Below are 13,942 nucleotides of genomic sequence, written 5' to 3'. Positions count from 1 at the left end.
GTGGGTCACTGTCTTTCTTCAAAAGTGGTCCCGCATAGTGAACGAGTGGTATTGCGGCACGTTACGGCTGCATAATATTGAAAATGTACGGTTACATGATCGCCAACAGCCGCTGCACGTCGGAGATGCACCAGCAGTAAGTCATACGTATTGCGGCACTCGTAGCAGGCAGATATCGTGCCTCCGTATACTTATAATGTTTATCACTCCTCTCGGCAACGTTTTTAGCTAAACGAACGCAGCAGAAATGTGGAAGACGAGTTATTTTATGCATGATAATCAAATCGCATATTCGAATTTTTTGAATATTCGAAGTTATCGAATATTCGAAACTTTTCGAATACACGATTTTCGAATCGAATACGAATATTTCAAAGGCAATATTCGACGAATATTCGAAACTTTCGAATATTCGCACACCCCTAGTTAAAACAGAAGTCTTGTGAGTTTGTTTTATCACATAGAGCACCCACACAATTATATGGAGTCAGTAGTGGTGCTGCAGTTGAGTATGACTAGCTTTGAAAAAGTAATGAGCTATTTAAATGCAAAAATTGTTTGGCAGCAAGCAGTGCTTTCTCTAAACACACTTTTATTTGTGGCGGAAACATCAAATTATCTCTTAAGCGTGTTGAGGATAACTACTTTCTTTTCTGTGGCATCCCAAAACCAGCAGCAACACCAGACTTCTCACTTCTAGTGATTGCTTGCATGATAACAAAGGGCCTCACATTCTTTACTACCACGATTGTCCGCCGGCATACCAATTTCCACACTCTGCAATGCACCACACGACTTGAAAGGTGTGTCTGTCAGCAAAAAACCGCATGCACACTATAGTCGGATACATTTTGAGAAGGCAGTGGCATTGCCTCCTCAAAGGCGGATGAACACAATCCTGCATCAATGGGCGCACACTCGGGACTGACGTCATGAGCGGGACGGCCGATGGCTCCGCCTGCGGAGAACGTCGGCGTGTGCATGAGCGGGACTATTTCTTTAGTCGCAGAGGTGATCGGCTGCCGCACTTCGGTCGTCTGGGCGGGGCTTCTCCTGCCTTCTAAAGATGTATCTGACTATAGTTTAACCATTTCGCCGCAGACGCCTGCAGTCGCTTCAATTAATTTAATTAGGCAACAATGTGAAATACATGATTCAATAGTAAAGTGGATATTTCAACACACTTATCTCCAGTTTATTGAAATTGTAAATATGTTTGGTGTAATGTGTAAATATCTGGTGTTCTATGAATATGTCATAAAAAGATAAGTAGTCCAGTATACATGGCGAGTCGTAACTCTATTTTTTATGTTAAATTCCTTCAGCCCTAATGAACAATAAATAAAAACATGCGCAAGGTTTTTTTTTTCTCACATGTCGGGCATACTAGGTAGTGCCTAGGCAACTAGGTATACTAGTTGATATATTTTTCAGTGATACGAATTTCGTAACTCCACAAGATTTGCATCATCGAGGCTCTACTGTAGTCTACCCTCATATAGTGTGCTAAAATGAATAAAAAAGTACTGAGTGCATTGGTTTGGCTCAGTCCACATTCGTATTGCACATGCTGCATCACACTACCACAGCTGTTCAGTTCAATATTTCCTGCCAAATTGAAGTGCACCTGTTTGTATTGCCCTGTGTATACATAGAGCTTGTCTTTAAGAAAAGGTAACTAGTTTTCTCAGATCAGTTACTGAAGAAGTCGCTCAATGTCAATACTCACAAATGTAGTTGATCAAGGGCTTTCTAACGTCCAAGCTCGACTGATGCCAAGGGTAAAAGTACGTTTGGGTGTACTCTGTTTCTTGTGCTCGTTTACGAATCGTCTGTGTGCTGCTGTAGATGGTTGTATTCCTCCTAATTAGTAACCTAAAAATTGCATGCTTTCGATATTACCAGAAGGGCATTGCAACAGCTTCTTCTTTAATGTTGCTTGTTGGGCGAGTTGGAACGAGTCAGTCATAACGTAGTTCAGCGTCTGTTGCCTGTTTTTTGCGCTGAACTACGTTATGACTGACTTCTTCTTTAAAATCATTTACCATTTTACACTGGTGTTGTGGCCTAATCCATTTTGAGCTTGGAATTGTGCAGGTGATGTGACCATGTCTAGAGTGCTACTTCAGATTGGTGAAATGTAAACAGACTATAAACTTTCTGCCATCTTAGTCGACTGAAATTGCGAAGCAATTCATGGATTTCAATTCAGTGTTTAAATTTCAATCATCAAAGTGAAGAAATTGTGGTTGTCTTTCAAGGCACTGGTTCACAATAGCTATTTATTAAAGCACACTTTTGTTTTTATGTGTCTGTGCTGATAAAAATTGTTTTCTAGATAAGTTACCGCAATATTGGGTTGTGGCGCTTGGATTTTACACTGCAAGGTGTAAATGACGATCTGTAAACAGAATCGCTATTTGTATTTCCTGGTGACTGTATTTCCTGGTATCATTATTCTTTCATTGATGCAGTATACAGACATTAGTGGGAAACGTGTAAACTGTGATAGCGGTATAAAGAAACAGTTCCTTTTGTCATGCACATTAATGTACCTGTATCTCTGACCACCAAAAACGTGATGTCTCTGAAACTCTTACAAATGTTTTTTTCATTTTCGTTCTTCATATCGTTCTAACTTCTTTTACTCATATTTTATTTCTTATGGTTCATGTGTTGGAACATGAAGTGGGTCTTTTGCTGTGGAGTGTTTTATTCATATGTCTATGGCTTAGTGTTTATTATTGCACGCACACAGACATTTCACTCTTAGATATAGCACCAGAATGGCATGTAAATCAAATTCTGTTTTTTGGCACCTGCTGTTCGCATGCAATAATCATAGCTTTCATGTCCAGCAAGATGTAAATCATCGTGAAATTTGCTGGGTCAGTGTGCTGTTGCCATAAGAGTAGCTTTGGTTTTAGTGAGACCTGGTGATCATCTACTTCACTTACATGTAGAGCAACCATTTTGTGTTGTCTCCTGTTGCAATACAGTTCTCCATGGCACATCATTTGCATTGCCTTAGTGTGTTCTCGATGGCTTTGCAGGTTCCTTGTTTGTTGAGTCATTGGAGCAATCTTCCTCACTGGCGTCTGTGCAAGGTCAACAGCATTCCTACGAACAGGGCAGCTGTGTGAACCTGAAGTCAACTATGAAGAGACACCTTCGGAAACATATAGACAAGCCCACCTTACAGTGCCACTTGTGTCCAGCTGCATTCGTTCACAATTCCAAGCTCTTGGCTCATATGCGTACCCACACAGGAGAGCGCCCTTTTTCCTGTGTCCACTGCAATTTCTCGTGCGTGAAGAAAGCCCGCCTTGTTGAGCACATGCGCATTCACACAGGAGAGCGTCCCTTTTCCTGTGTCCACTGTAATGCATCCTTCACGCGAAAATGCATACTCAATGAGCACATTCGCACACATACAGGAGAGCGTCCCTTTTCCTGTGTCCACTGCAATGCATCCTTTTCACGGAAAGACAAACTCAATGACCACATGCACACTCACACAGGAGAGCGTCCTTATTCATGTGTCCATTGCGATGCTTCCTTTTCGCGGAAAGACCTACTCAATGAGCACATTCGCACTCACACAGGAGAGCGTCCCTTTCCGTGTGTCCACTGCAATTTATCGTGTGTGACGAAGTCCCGCCTTGTTAAGCACATGCGCATTCACACAGGAGAGCGTCCCTTTTCCTGTGTCCACTGTAATGCATCCTTTTTGCGAAAAAACCAACTCAACGACCACATGCGCACTCACACAGGGGGGGAGCGTCCCTTTTCCTGTGTTCATTGTGATGCATCCTTTTTGCGAAAAGACCACCTCAACGACCACATGCGCACTCACACAGGGGAGCGTCCCTTTTCCTGTGTCCACTGTAATGCATCCTTTTCTCAAAAAGGTACCCTCAACGACCACATGCGCCGTCACACAGGAGAGCGTCCCTTTTCCTGTGTCCTCTGCAATGCATCCTTTTCGACGAAACGCTCTCTCAATGACCACATGCATACTCACACAGGAGAGCGTCCCTTTTCCTGTGACCACTGCGATGCATCCTTTTCGCGGAAAAGCCGACTCAATGACCACATGCGCACCCACACGGGTGAGCGTCCATTTTCCTGTGTCCACTGCGATGCATCCTTTTTTGTGAAATACCACCTCGTGAGACACATCCGTATGCACACAGGAGAGCGTCCCTTTTCCTGTGTGCACTGTGGTGCATCCTTTGTGCAGAGATCCAACCTCATGAGACATATCCGTGCGCACACAGAAAAGCGTCGCTTTTCCTGTGTTCACTGCAGTGCATCTTTTTCACGAAAATACAACCTCACAAACCACATGTCCCGTGATCATAAAAAGGAGAAGCCATAAATGAGTTTGGGGCCTAAAGGCTACCCTTAAAGAAGGGGTGATCTAGCAGGGACGACGGAGTTTGTTCATTAAGGGAGACAGTGAGCTTGGTTTAAGGTGAGGAAAGACGCTTGGTTTGGCAACTCACTAGCGAGAATGGCACGTAGGCGTGGTAAGGACGAGAAGAAAGTTCGTTTTTGGTTTTATTGCCAGTGCAGCTGGGCACCGACTCTGATGGGCAGGGAAGATACCCCAGCCAGGCGTTCTGTGTACTCATTTCTCATGAATGTGGCTTCTTTCCTCTAACTTCCTTCACTTCCGTTTCCTCTTTCACGAACGATGTTGAGCAATGCTCCCTTATGGGTTGGAGAAATACATGTGTTATTCTAAATCACTGCTACTTGAGTATTGATACTAATGAGCACCAGGACGGCATAACTCTCCTTCAGTAAAACAAAATTTGCCGCGTATCTGCGTGCTTCCCTGCAAATGTCGTCAAAAGACAGTAGTCTTCTGCCATTTATGTTTTGCCTTGCCTCAGACAGCACCCCTCTATGTTGAATCGGCCGAGTGGCGTCAGGAAACATGAGCTTGTGCAGACACCAGGGTCACTGCCAGGTGGCAGCACTATATCGTCTGCAGATGGCTTTTTTACTGCCAGGTGGCAGCACCATATCGTCTGCAGATGGCTTTTTCGTGCATAGTCGCAATTTCAGTGCAACCTAAGAAACACTAGGGTCTTTAGAATTGCGTATTTATGTATTTTCTAGTAAAGGAACACACCATATAATACTTACGTATTGATGCTGTGCCTCAGATATGTGTAGTATTTGCTTTTCGATTGACTGTGTTCACAAGTATGAACGTAGCTACCTGTTCAAGATGGCTGGGCGTTCAGCAAGTGCTTAAACTTTGGCGGGGTGGCTGAATCGTGCGACCGACAGACAGACAGACCAAAACTTTTGCGTTCAAGCATCCCAAGAAAGACTATCGTCTTTAAAAACTAGTGTGTCCACAGGCACTGGGAATCATACCTTGTGCCTTCCACTTTGGAAGCAGACCCTCTGAACGCTTCATCATAGCTGGATTATTAGAAGTGAATGCAATGGTGGAAGGTGAGCAGGTGAAATACTAAAAAAAATGACTTTTTTTTTCTTTGCACTTTGTGAAGTGTCTCCTATGCGTATATTTTTAGATCTCAAGTCTTCAGATATCGAGTGATGCTATTGCTGTGCTGTGTAGATGTGCACCATGGAAATGTGAAAAGAAATTTAGAGTTAATTTAGCTGACGCTCAGGATAGGAAATAAGAAAGCATAGACTACAGCACTTTACACCCTTAAGGGTGTTTCATTTCATCGCAAATGCCCTTACCGTCTAGAATAAAGGCGTTTTCATGAATCCAAACACCAATATCAAAAGAGGCTTGCAATTGTCTAAGCACCCATATCACTGCAAAACAAAAGAATAATTCAAGGCTACCAGTTTGAGAACGTACACATACAGACATACACACCAACATAGCAACGTAAAGAGCAACATACAGAGATTGTTTGTGCTACACAGCCATGTACCGATCATCCATAGAGAGAGCGATAAAGCAAGCCTACGTTATGGTCCATTGTTCTTTAACAACAAAAAGTTTACTTATGTTGAGGCATTAGGTTCACTTATACAATCAGGCTGACAATGAAGCAGCAGTACCATTCTAAAAGTGCTGCTTAGGAATTGCAGAAGCATTACAAATAAGGTTTACGACCTTGCTCACCTTATTAACATGACTAATCTTTCTCTTGTACTTGGATCTGAGTCGTGGTTGAACAGCGAAAATAGTGACAGCGAAATCTTTCCCGTAAATTGTACAGCTTGTCGTAGAGATTGGGATAAACACGGCGTAGGGGCCTTCACAATAGTGAAAGAGAAATTTATGCTAAAATGTTGCAAATTCATACGGAAACAAACAAATCAGTGTCATTGAAGTTGTGTTTCCAAAATGGAAAGACTGTGCTTTTTTTTTTCTTTTTATAGGCCACCAGGTAGCGAAGTTAAGGTAATGAACGACTTGAGTGAGGAAATTGAGGCAGTAATAGATGATCACGTAACACATGGAGGCGATTTTAACCTGGCTGAAATCCATGGGCTCAAGAACAGACTAAATCTCTCGTTAATAGTGGTTGGCAAAAGGAATTGTTCAAGATGTGTAGCTGTTTCTCGCTCACTAACTTGTTCTGCAACATACAAGAAGAAATAATGTGCTTGATTTATTGCGTGCTGGCTTGCCTCCTGAGGACCAGCACATGTGTAGAAGCGATCATTGCACGATCATAGCGACCTCAACTTGCATCACGTTAAAGTTAAGAAACAGGAGGAAGATGAGTACATAGCTATAACCACACAAATCCTCTTACACTAACAAAAATGCTTGACCGTTATTACGACATTTTTGAGACTGTCAGATACATTTGATCAGGGGCGTAGCCAAGGTGGGGGTTGGGGGGTTCAACCCCCCCCCCGAAATTTTTCTATTTTGCTTGCGTATATATACACGCACAATACAAACGCACGCACGAACATACATGAAGTATGGTTGAACCCTCCCCCCCCCCTGAAAAAAATTTCTGGCTACGCCCCTGCATTTGATGTAGTAGATATGTGGGTGAGGTTTAAAACTAAACTGTTCGAATTACGTAACCAACATGTGCCCTCACGGCTGATGACAGTCCGACTGAGCATAATAATATTTGGGGTTTTGGTTTTGCGTCTCAAAACCACGATAGATTAATAAGGGACACTAGTAGAGGGCTCCGAAAATTCCAACCAGCTGGTGTTCTTTAACGTGCGTCTAAACCTTAGTTCACGGGCCTCTAGCATTTCACCTCCCATCGAAAGGTGGCCGCCGTGGCCGGAATTCTACCCTTCGACCTTCGGGTCATCGGTCGAACACCATAATCATTAGACCATCACGGTGGGTAGCCCGACGCAGCAAATGTAAGCCTTAGTTTACAAGAGACATGCAAAAATTAATTCGTGGGAAATGGAATGCATACAACAAAGTAAAAAAAAAAAGACGTGAGGGAGAGGCAAAACAAACATCTCTACTAACGTGAAACCTGTGGAGGGGCGAAGCATGCAGTGTGCACTGGTGTTTCCTACTGCTAATGGGCAATGAGAGACAGAAGAACGATTAGACGCAGGGACCCGCAGTCCGCTTTTAGTTGACGTGCACGCTGCAAATCTATTGTTGGCTGACATTGTTGACATTGCAGGTCAAGATCCAGTGCCTATATATACGGGGTGGCCGGTGAACGGTTGTGCAGCCCGAGCAGTCTGTTTTCTTTTACAGCGAAAGCTGTTATGAGATCATTTCAACGGCCGTTTTTGGCGCCGTAGTTGTCCGCCGCCGGTGTCCGTAACCACTATCGCTCGAAATAAGAAAAAAAAAAACGAAATAGAAAATTCCAGGATGGAATGAGGTTCGAACCTGGGCTCACTGCGTGGGAGCCCAGTGTTCTACCTCTGAGCCATGCCGGTGCTTGAAACTGCCTTGCAAAAAGACGCTATAGAGGCTTCATGTCCGGAAGGAACCACATTAACATAATGTTACGAGAAAACGTATATTTACAAATATATACAAGCAGAAATAGACGCTGAGACAATGGCGGACCGGAGCCTGTCCCTTCAGCACTTCGTCGTTGTCCCTCTTCCGGAGTGGGCCCCACTACTCCCTTGTGCCACTGGCCCACTGCTACCTTGTGACACTACCCCGCGGCGTAAAAGCGCCGACCCGGCGCTGGTCACGGAAGTAGTGAGGTGGACGGCACATATGGTTTCAGTCTTACGACGTGCACAACAGTGGATGGCGTTGGCGTTGACTGCACTGAATCGGCGACTCGCTGTATTTCATATGTGAGGTCAGTGACCTTCCGCAGGACTTTGTATGGTCCGTCATAGTGAAATAACAACTTTTCTGAGAGACCGATGCGACGACATGGGGTCCACAACAGGACAAGTGAACCGGGTTCATAAGAAACATCTCGGTGTCGGCGATCATACAGGTCTTTTTGAGAGGCCTGAGATGCTGTGAGGCGCTCTCGGGCAATCTGTCGTGCTGTGTCGGCTCGGGCAATGGCATCGAGAACGTATGTGACAGGCGAGTTCGAGCCAGTGGGAAGCAGCGTGTCAAGAGGAAGGGATGGCTCACGTCCATACAGAAGATAAAACGGGGAATAACCTGTGGTGTCATGCCTGGAGGAGTTGTAAGCGAATGTGACGTAGGGTAACGTTGCGTCCCAGTCGCGGTGGTCGGCAGAAGCGTACATCGACAACATGTCGGTGAGAGTGCGGTTCAGGCGCTCCGCAAGCCCATTAGTTTGCGGGTGGTATGCCGTTGTGAACTTGTGGTTTGTAGAACAGGAACGAACAATGTCCTGGATGACGCGAGACAAGAAGTATCGGCCTTGGTCGGTGAGAAGCTGGCGAGGAGCACCGTGATGCAAGATGATGTCATGCAGTAGAAAGTCGGCGACATCAGTTGCACAGCTAGTGGGAAGAGCGCGGGTAATGGCGTAACGTGTGGCGTAGTCAGTCGCTACGGCGACCCACTTGTTCCCGGACCCACTGTTCCCGGATGTTCCCGGATGAATTTAGTGTGGTAGAACAGTGAAATAACAACCACGTATCACACAACGCGAATTCTGTAACCAGGCGTCACACAATGCGAATTGCGCAACGAGTGGGTTGTTGGATGCTTCCAACCCATTACAAAGGGCTCTGCAATAATTCATCATCATCAGGCACACCAACAAAGTGCGCATAATGCCCTACATGTTTTTAGCGGGTGCTGCGGCTCTCCGTTGAATGACGAAAAATGGCATAGTGGCTGCTTCCCTACTTCACAGAAATTATGATGATTTATAGCGTAGTGGGTTCCTCGCAAGTGTACTTGTATCAGTTGCCAAGGAAGCCCATGATCCATTTCCTCAGGGTCTCAACAAAGTTCTTCCGCCCCCCCACTTTCCCTCATCAACGTATGTTGCATTGCATGGTGGGAAAGTACTAGCAAAAATGCCAATAGGAAATTGCTATTGGTTCTATAGGACATCTATTGGAGCTGTATTGGGTGTATAAGACTCCTATTGGTACCAATAGATACCAATAGCCACCACCTATTGGTGTCTTATTGGACCAATAGAAGTTGTATTGGTCAAATAGATGCTGCCTATTGGTGTCTTATTGGACCAATAGTAGTTGTATTGGTCAAATAGGGGCAGCCTTTTGGTGTGTTATTGGACCAATAGAAGTTGTATTGGTCAAATAGCTACTTCTGTTTGTTTCTAAATGTACAAACAGAAGATGTATAAGGCCAACAGGAGTTGATGATGATGATGATGTGTTGGCGGCCTGCCCCTTTGCAACGGGGGAACACTCTCAGTGTCCTGACCTCAAAAAAAATAATAAAACAAATAGAAAACAAGAAGAAAAGGGAAAAAACCCAATAAAAAAACGGTATGAAAAACACACGATAAAGGCAGGAGACGTGCACAGGGCAGCCTAGGTCTTAAGTCCTATTGTTCAAACAGCTACCGCCTATTTGTAGATGTTTACAACATCTTATGACTGATTGAGCGCGTCGGACCCGAACCTGATCAAATTTCTTGATCATGATTGGCTCTTATACGCAAGCTGCAGACGGGATCAGATAAGTCTGATCCCGACTGAGCTTAATCGTGCACCGTGAGACACCGTGCGCAGTTAGCAACTCGCGCGACTAAAAAAGTTATAAAAAGGCTGCATGTCGACAACGGCGGTACGGTGTCTCCGAAAGAAGAACTTGCGAAGGAATCGACAACACAGACACCACAGAATAATAATAAAGAAACCGCCATGAGATCACAACCGGCATAGAACCAGCCAGGGGTGCTATTCTGGACATTGTCAAATTCCGCCATGTTGTCAAATTCCGCCATGTTGATGATTTGATTAGTCACGCGAAGTCGTTCGCATTGTGGCGCTGCAATGGCGTTACGACACAGGAATCCGCGATGACGTAACGTGCCAAAAAATAGTAAATTTTTTCCGAAGCAACGCTTCGCCGTACTCTGTCATGTAGAAATAAAGGTTTGGGTGAAACAACGAAACCGAAATATGGTACTGAGCTGTGCCTACGGTCAAGTTGCGGTTTATCGAAACTACTACTCGCTTGACGAAGAGCCGCCATGTCTGCAACACGATTGGACATTGCACTGATGGCGCCCATTGCGTCACAGGATCTCACTTTTTGTAGCGTCAAATTGACGTTGCGTGACGTTGCATCCTGCCAAATTTGCAGCTTAAAATGTGAGAACGATGAAGTGCCCAAAATTGGCCGCCATATTGTTGTAAATTGAGTTGCTTGTTCGATGTGCAGCCTCACATGCGTATGTGTAGATGTCATTCCGTGAGTTACTTTACAAGCATGTTTTCGGTTAGTAATATTATAAAGTGTTGTACATGACGCTTGCTTGTTAAAATAAAAGGTTATTGTTTAATTTGGCTTGTTCGAATTTGCGGTTCTCGCCGCAAGAGAACGCTAGATAAGCGAAGAAAAATGGCGCTGCCCTTTGTTGTGTAGTGGCTGGAGCTGCAGGAAGCATCGCGAGTACCGCGATGCTTTTGTGATGACCGATCAATTATTTCAACTGTGGTGCCGGCTGACGAAGGGCACTGTGCGATGGCTGTGCGGGGAGCTTCGCCAGGACCTGGAGAGGCGGAGTACGGACACGAGAACAGCCCCGACCGTTGTTGTTGTTTTTGTTGAGCTACAAGTGCTTTGCGCCCTTCGCTTGTTCGCCACCGGCAGTTACCACGACGCGATCTCGAACAACGAGGACGTGGCGACGAGCTAGTCCAGTGTGGGTCTCACGATTCATGCTGTCATGGAAGCGATCGTCGAGCGCCTCGGCAAAGAGTGGATCGCCCTCCCTGCCAAAAGGAAGGCTTTGTTCACATAGATGCAAGATTTGAAGGCTGCGTTGAGGTGGTCGACGACACGTTCGTGTGCATAAGTGGGCCGTATGAAAAGTACGATGGCAACAAGGCTGCTTACTTTTGCCGCAAGAACTTTTACGCCCTCAGCGTCATGGTGGTGAGAACAAATTTCATCTTATTCAATCTCGCGCATGCTGTTGGTAGAATGCAAATGAGGAACGTGAAAGACAGCTTTTCGCCACTCTCCAGTATTTTAACGACATTTGCCGTGGCTCCAACTGCAGTGATAGAAAAGAACGCAGTAGTCGCGGTAAACGGAGTTTCCGTCACTATTTAGTTTTGGCAGGGGTGACGTGACACCATAAAACGTTTATCGAGCTTCATATTTGATCGTGGTAGCTTTTAAGAAAAATAATGCATGAAAGGAAATCAAACGTGCTGATTGCGTTCTAATTTCATAAACAGTGATATGCAGACATGCAGTAACTGCCACATATGAAATGAAGGATACAGCTGTCGAAGCTGCGCTCCGAAAGCAACTCGAGAGAAATAAGTGCGTTGGACCACACAGTTACAGTTGTTCTGCATGTAGCTGGTTTTATTGCTGTTGCCGACTTCCTTCCAATGCAAACAACACTCTGCAGGTATGTGACCAACGCTGCCGATGACTGTCCGCGCACTCGGGGCCCGTGCACGACGCCTTTATGTGGAAGACATCCACCGTGAGCCAGGACTGGGCAGTGGACGCCGTGGCCAGGTTGGTGAATAGCTGCTTGGTATGCAAGCGTGAGAATGCTTGTGTGGTGTCTTAGTGTAGAAAAACATTATTCATGGTAATTTTATTACACGCTGCATGGTTCTTAACTACTCATGTCTCTTTGTCCAAATTTCTGCCCCGTATGTTATTACTGGCAGCTACCTTGGTTGAACACTATCTACTTTAGTGGCACTCGTGTTCCCTTGAATGAAAATTCTCTCATGCACACATTTGAGAAAACAAGTCATACTGAGACCCGAGGCGGCACACAATAATCCGACTTGCTCTCAGTGTATAATTGCAACTTGTCTTTCTATGGTCACGGGAAAGACTACTAGTGCAATGAAAGGTCAAGCATGAAATAAACTTTCATGAAGAGATTGTATGATCCTGTATTATAAAGTGGTGAAATAATAAATAGTAAGCATGCGATGATACAGAAAATGCTACACTCTGAAGCTATGTTAAAAAAAAAGAATACATCAAATACAACTGTCATAGATGTTGTACATTCATAAATACAATTAGGTGTAGAAAGGACAACTTGTATAAAAAATACAAATAAGCAAGCACAGCCATGTGCTATATAGCAATAAAATAAGTCAACTGACAACTCAAAGGTATTTCAGTAATGGTTCATAAAAAGCGCTAAAAAACAACTCAAACGGTTGCAAAAGAAACCTGCTGTCACGTTTCATTGACAGCCTAAGCACAAAAAAAAGATCTAAGGGAAACCAAGCCTTGAGTGCGCTGACCGTCTGCAGCCGCACATCAGTCCCATGCAATCAAAAGAAAGCACAACACCCTTACCACCAAAGAAGATGCGCCTTCTGTCACTCGCCCCTTCTTCTCTATAAAAGAAGTTAAGGGCTGCAGTTCAGTAGCTTCGTTGTCATTCCTCCTGACGAAGGAATTGAGTTGATAAAGCCATTTTTTCGTTGGAGCATTTCAAAAGCCATAATTATGTAACCTAACCAGACAAGCAATTCTGTGAATATGTCTAGCTGTAAAAAAAAGGAAAGCAGTGCATATCAGTGACACGATGTCTTCGAATAAGTTAAAAGAAGTGAGAAAGGAATAGTACATATTCATGTATACATTCATATTATGCTAATTGAAACACTGTCCTCCACAGGTGATAGTGCATACTCGCTTCAACCTTGGCTGCTTAACCCCATCCCTGGAGCACATCCTGCAGAATCCTCTGCTTCCCGATTCCACCGCACCCACTCTTCACTGCGGTGCGTCGTATAACTGTGCACTGGAGCCCTCAAGGCCCACTTTCGGTGCTTGCAGAGGTACAGAACACTGTACTATGGCCCACTCTTCACGTCGAAGATCATCGCAGTTTGTGTCGTGCTTCACAACCTCGGTGTTGGCAGCAGCTGCCTGAGCGAGACGACATCCCTTGCACTGAAGAACTCGAATGAGAATATGCGGACCTTTACAACAACAATAGCGACGATACGGCTGCAGTAGACATGAACCAGGCGGGTAGGCAAAGGCAGGATCACGCTCTGTAGTGGTTCACAGCTGGGCACGACTCGATGTAATGGGGTTTACATTCCTGCGAGATGTGCACAGAAACGTGAAACACAAGAAGCTCTTGCTGTTTCTCATGACAAAGTAGCCACTTGCATTGTATTCGATCCTATACCTATCCCCTGTAATTGTGTTCTTGTAGGAATTGTATTCTGACAAAAGCTTCATTGTGTTTGTTCATTGAGAGCATGCTAATTGTACCAAGCAGTTAGGCAAAAGCATGCTCAGTTTCTGCCGCAAATCGTAGGAGGACTAGTTTGTTGAGACCATAGTGACTCTGTAAACAGCCTGTGTTATTTTGCAGCAGTGCATGCAACA

The 13,942-nt window shown here is 44.8% G+C and overlaps 1 protein-coding gene across 7 annotated transcripts in view; it reads left to right on the top strand.

Moving 5' to 3' along the window:
* LOC119390655 (gastrula zinc finger protein XlCGF57.1) overlaps window positions 1-13,942 on the top strand; it is a 200,867-nt gene that overhangs the window by 112,363 nt on the left and 74,562 nt on the right. For 2 of the 7 annotated variants that reach the window (XM_037658272.2, XM_037658271.2), the window contains one exon: window positions 3,054-4,751. The exons of the other annotated variants lie outside the window; for them this stretch is intronic. In XM_037658272.2, coding sequence (XP_037514200.1) covers window positions 3,158-4,381 — 1,224 coding nt within the window. In that variant the 5' untranslated portion in view covers window positions 3,054-3,157 and the 3' untranslated portion in view covers window positions 4,382-4,751. Of the gene's footprint in view, window positions 1-3,053; window positions 4,752-13,942 lie in introns of those variants that run through there. 7 annotated transcript variants of the gene reach the window in all.

This window comes from Rhipicephalus sanguineus, chromosome 4, assembly GCF_013339695.2.
Source record: "Rhipicephalus sanguineus isolate Rsan-2018 chromosome 4, BIME_Rsan_1.4, whole genome shotgun sequence".
Lineage (NCBI taxonomy): Eukaryota > Metazoa > Arthropoda > Arachnida > Ixodida > Ixodidae > Rhipicephalus > Rhipicephalus sanguineus.
The sequence above is the reverse complement of the archived record's forward strand: the minus strand, read 5'-3'. Positions and strand labels throughout refer to the sequence as shown.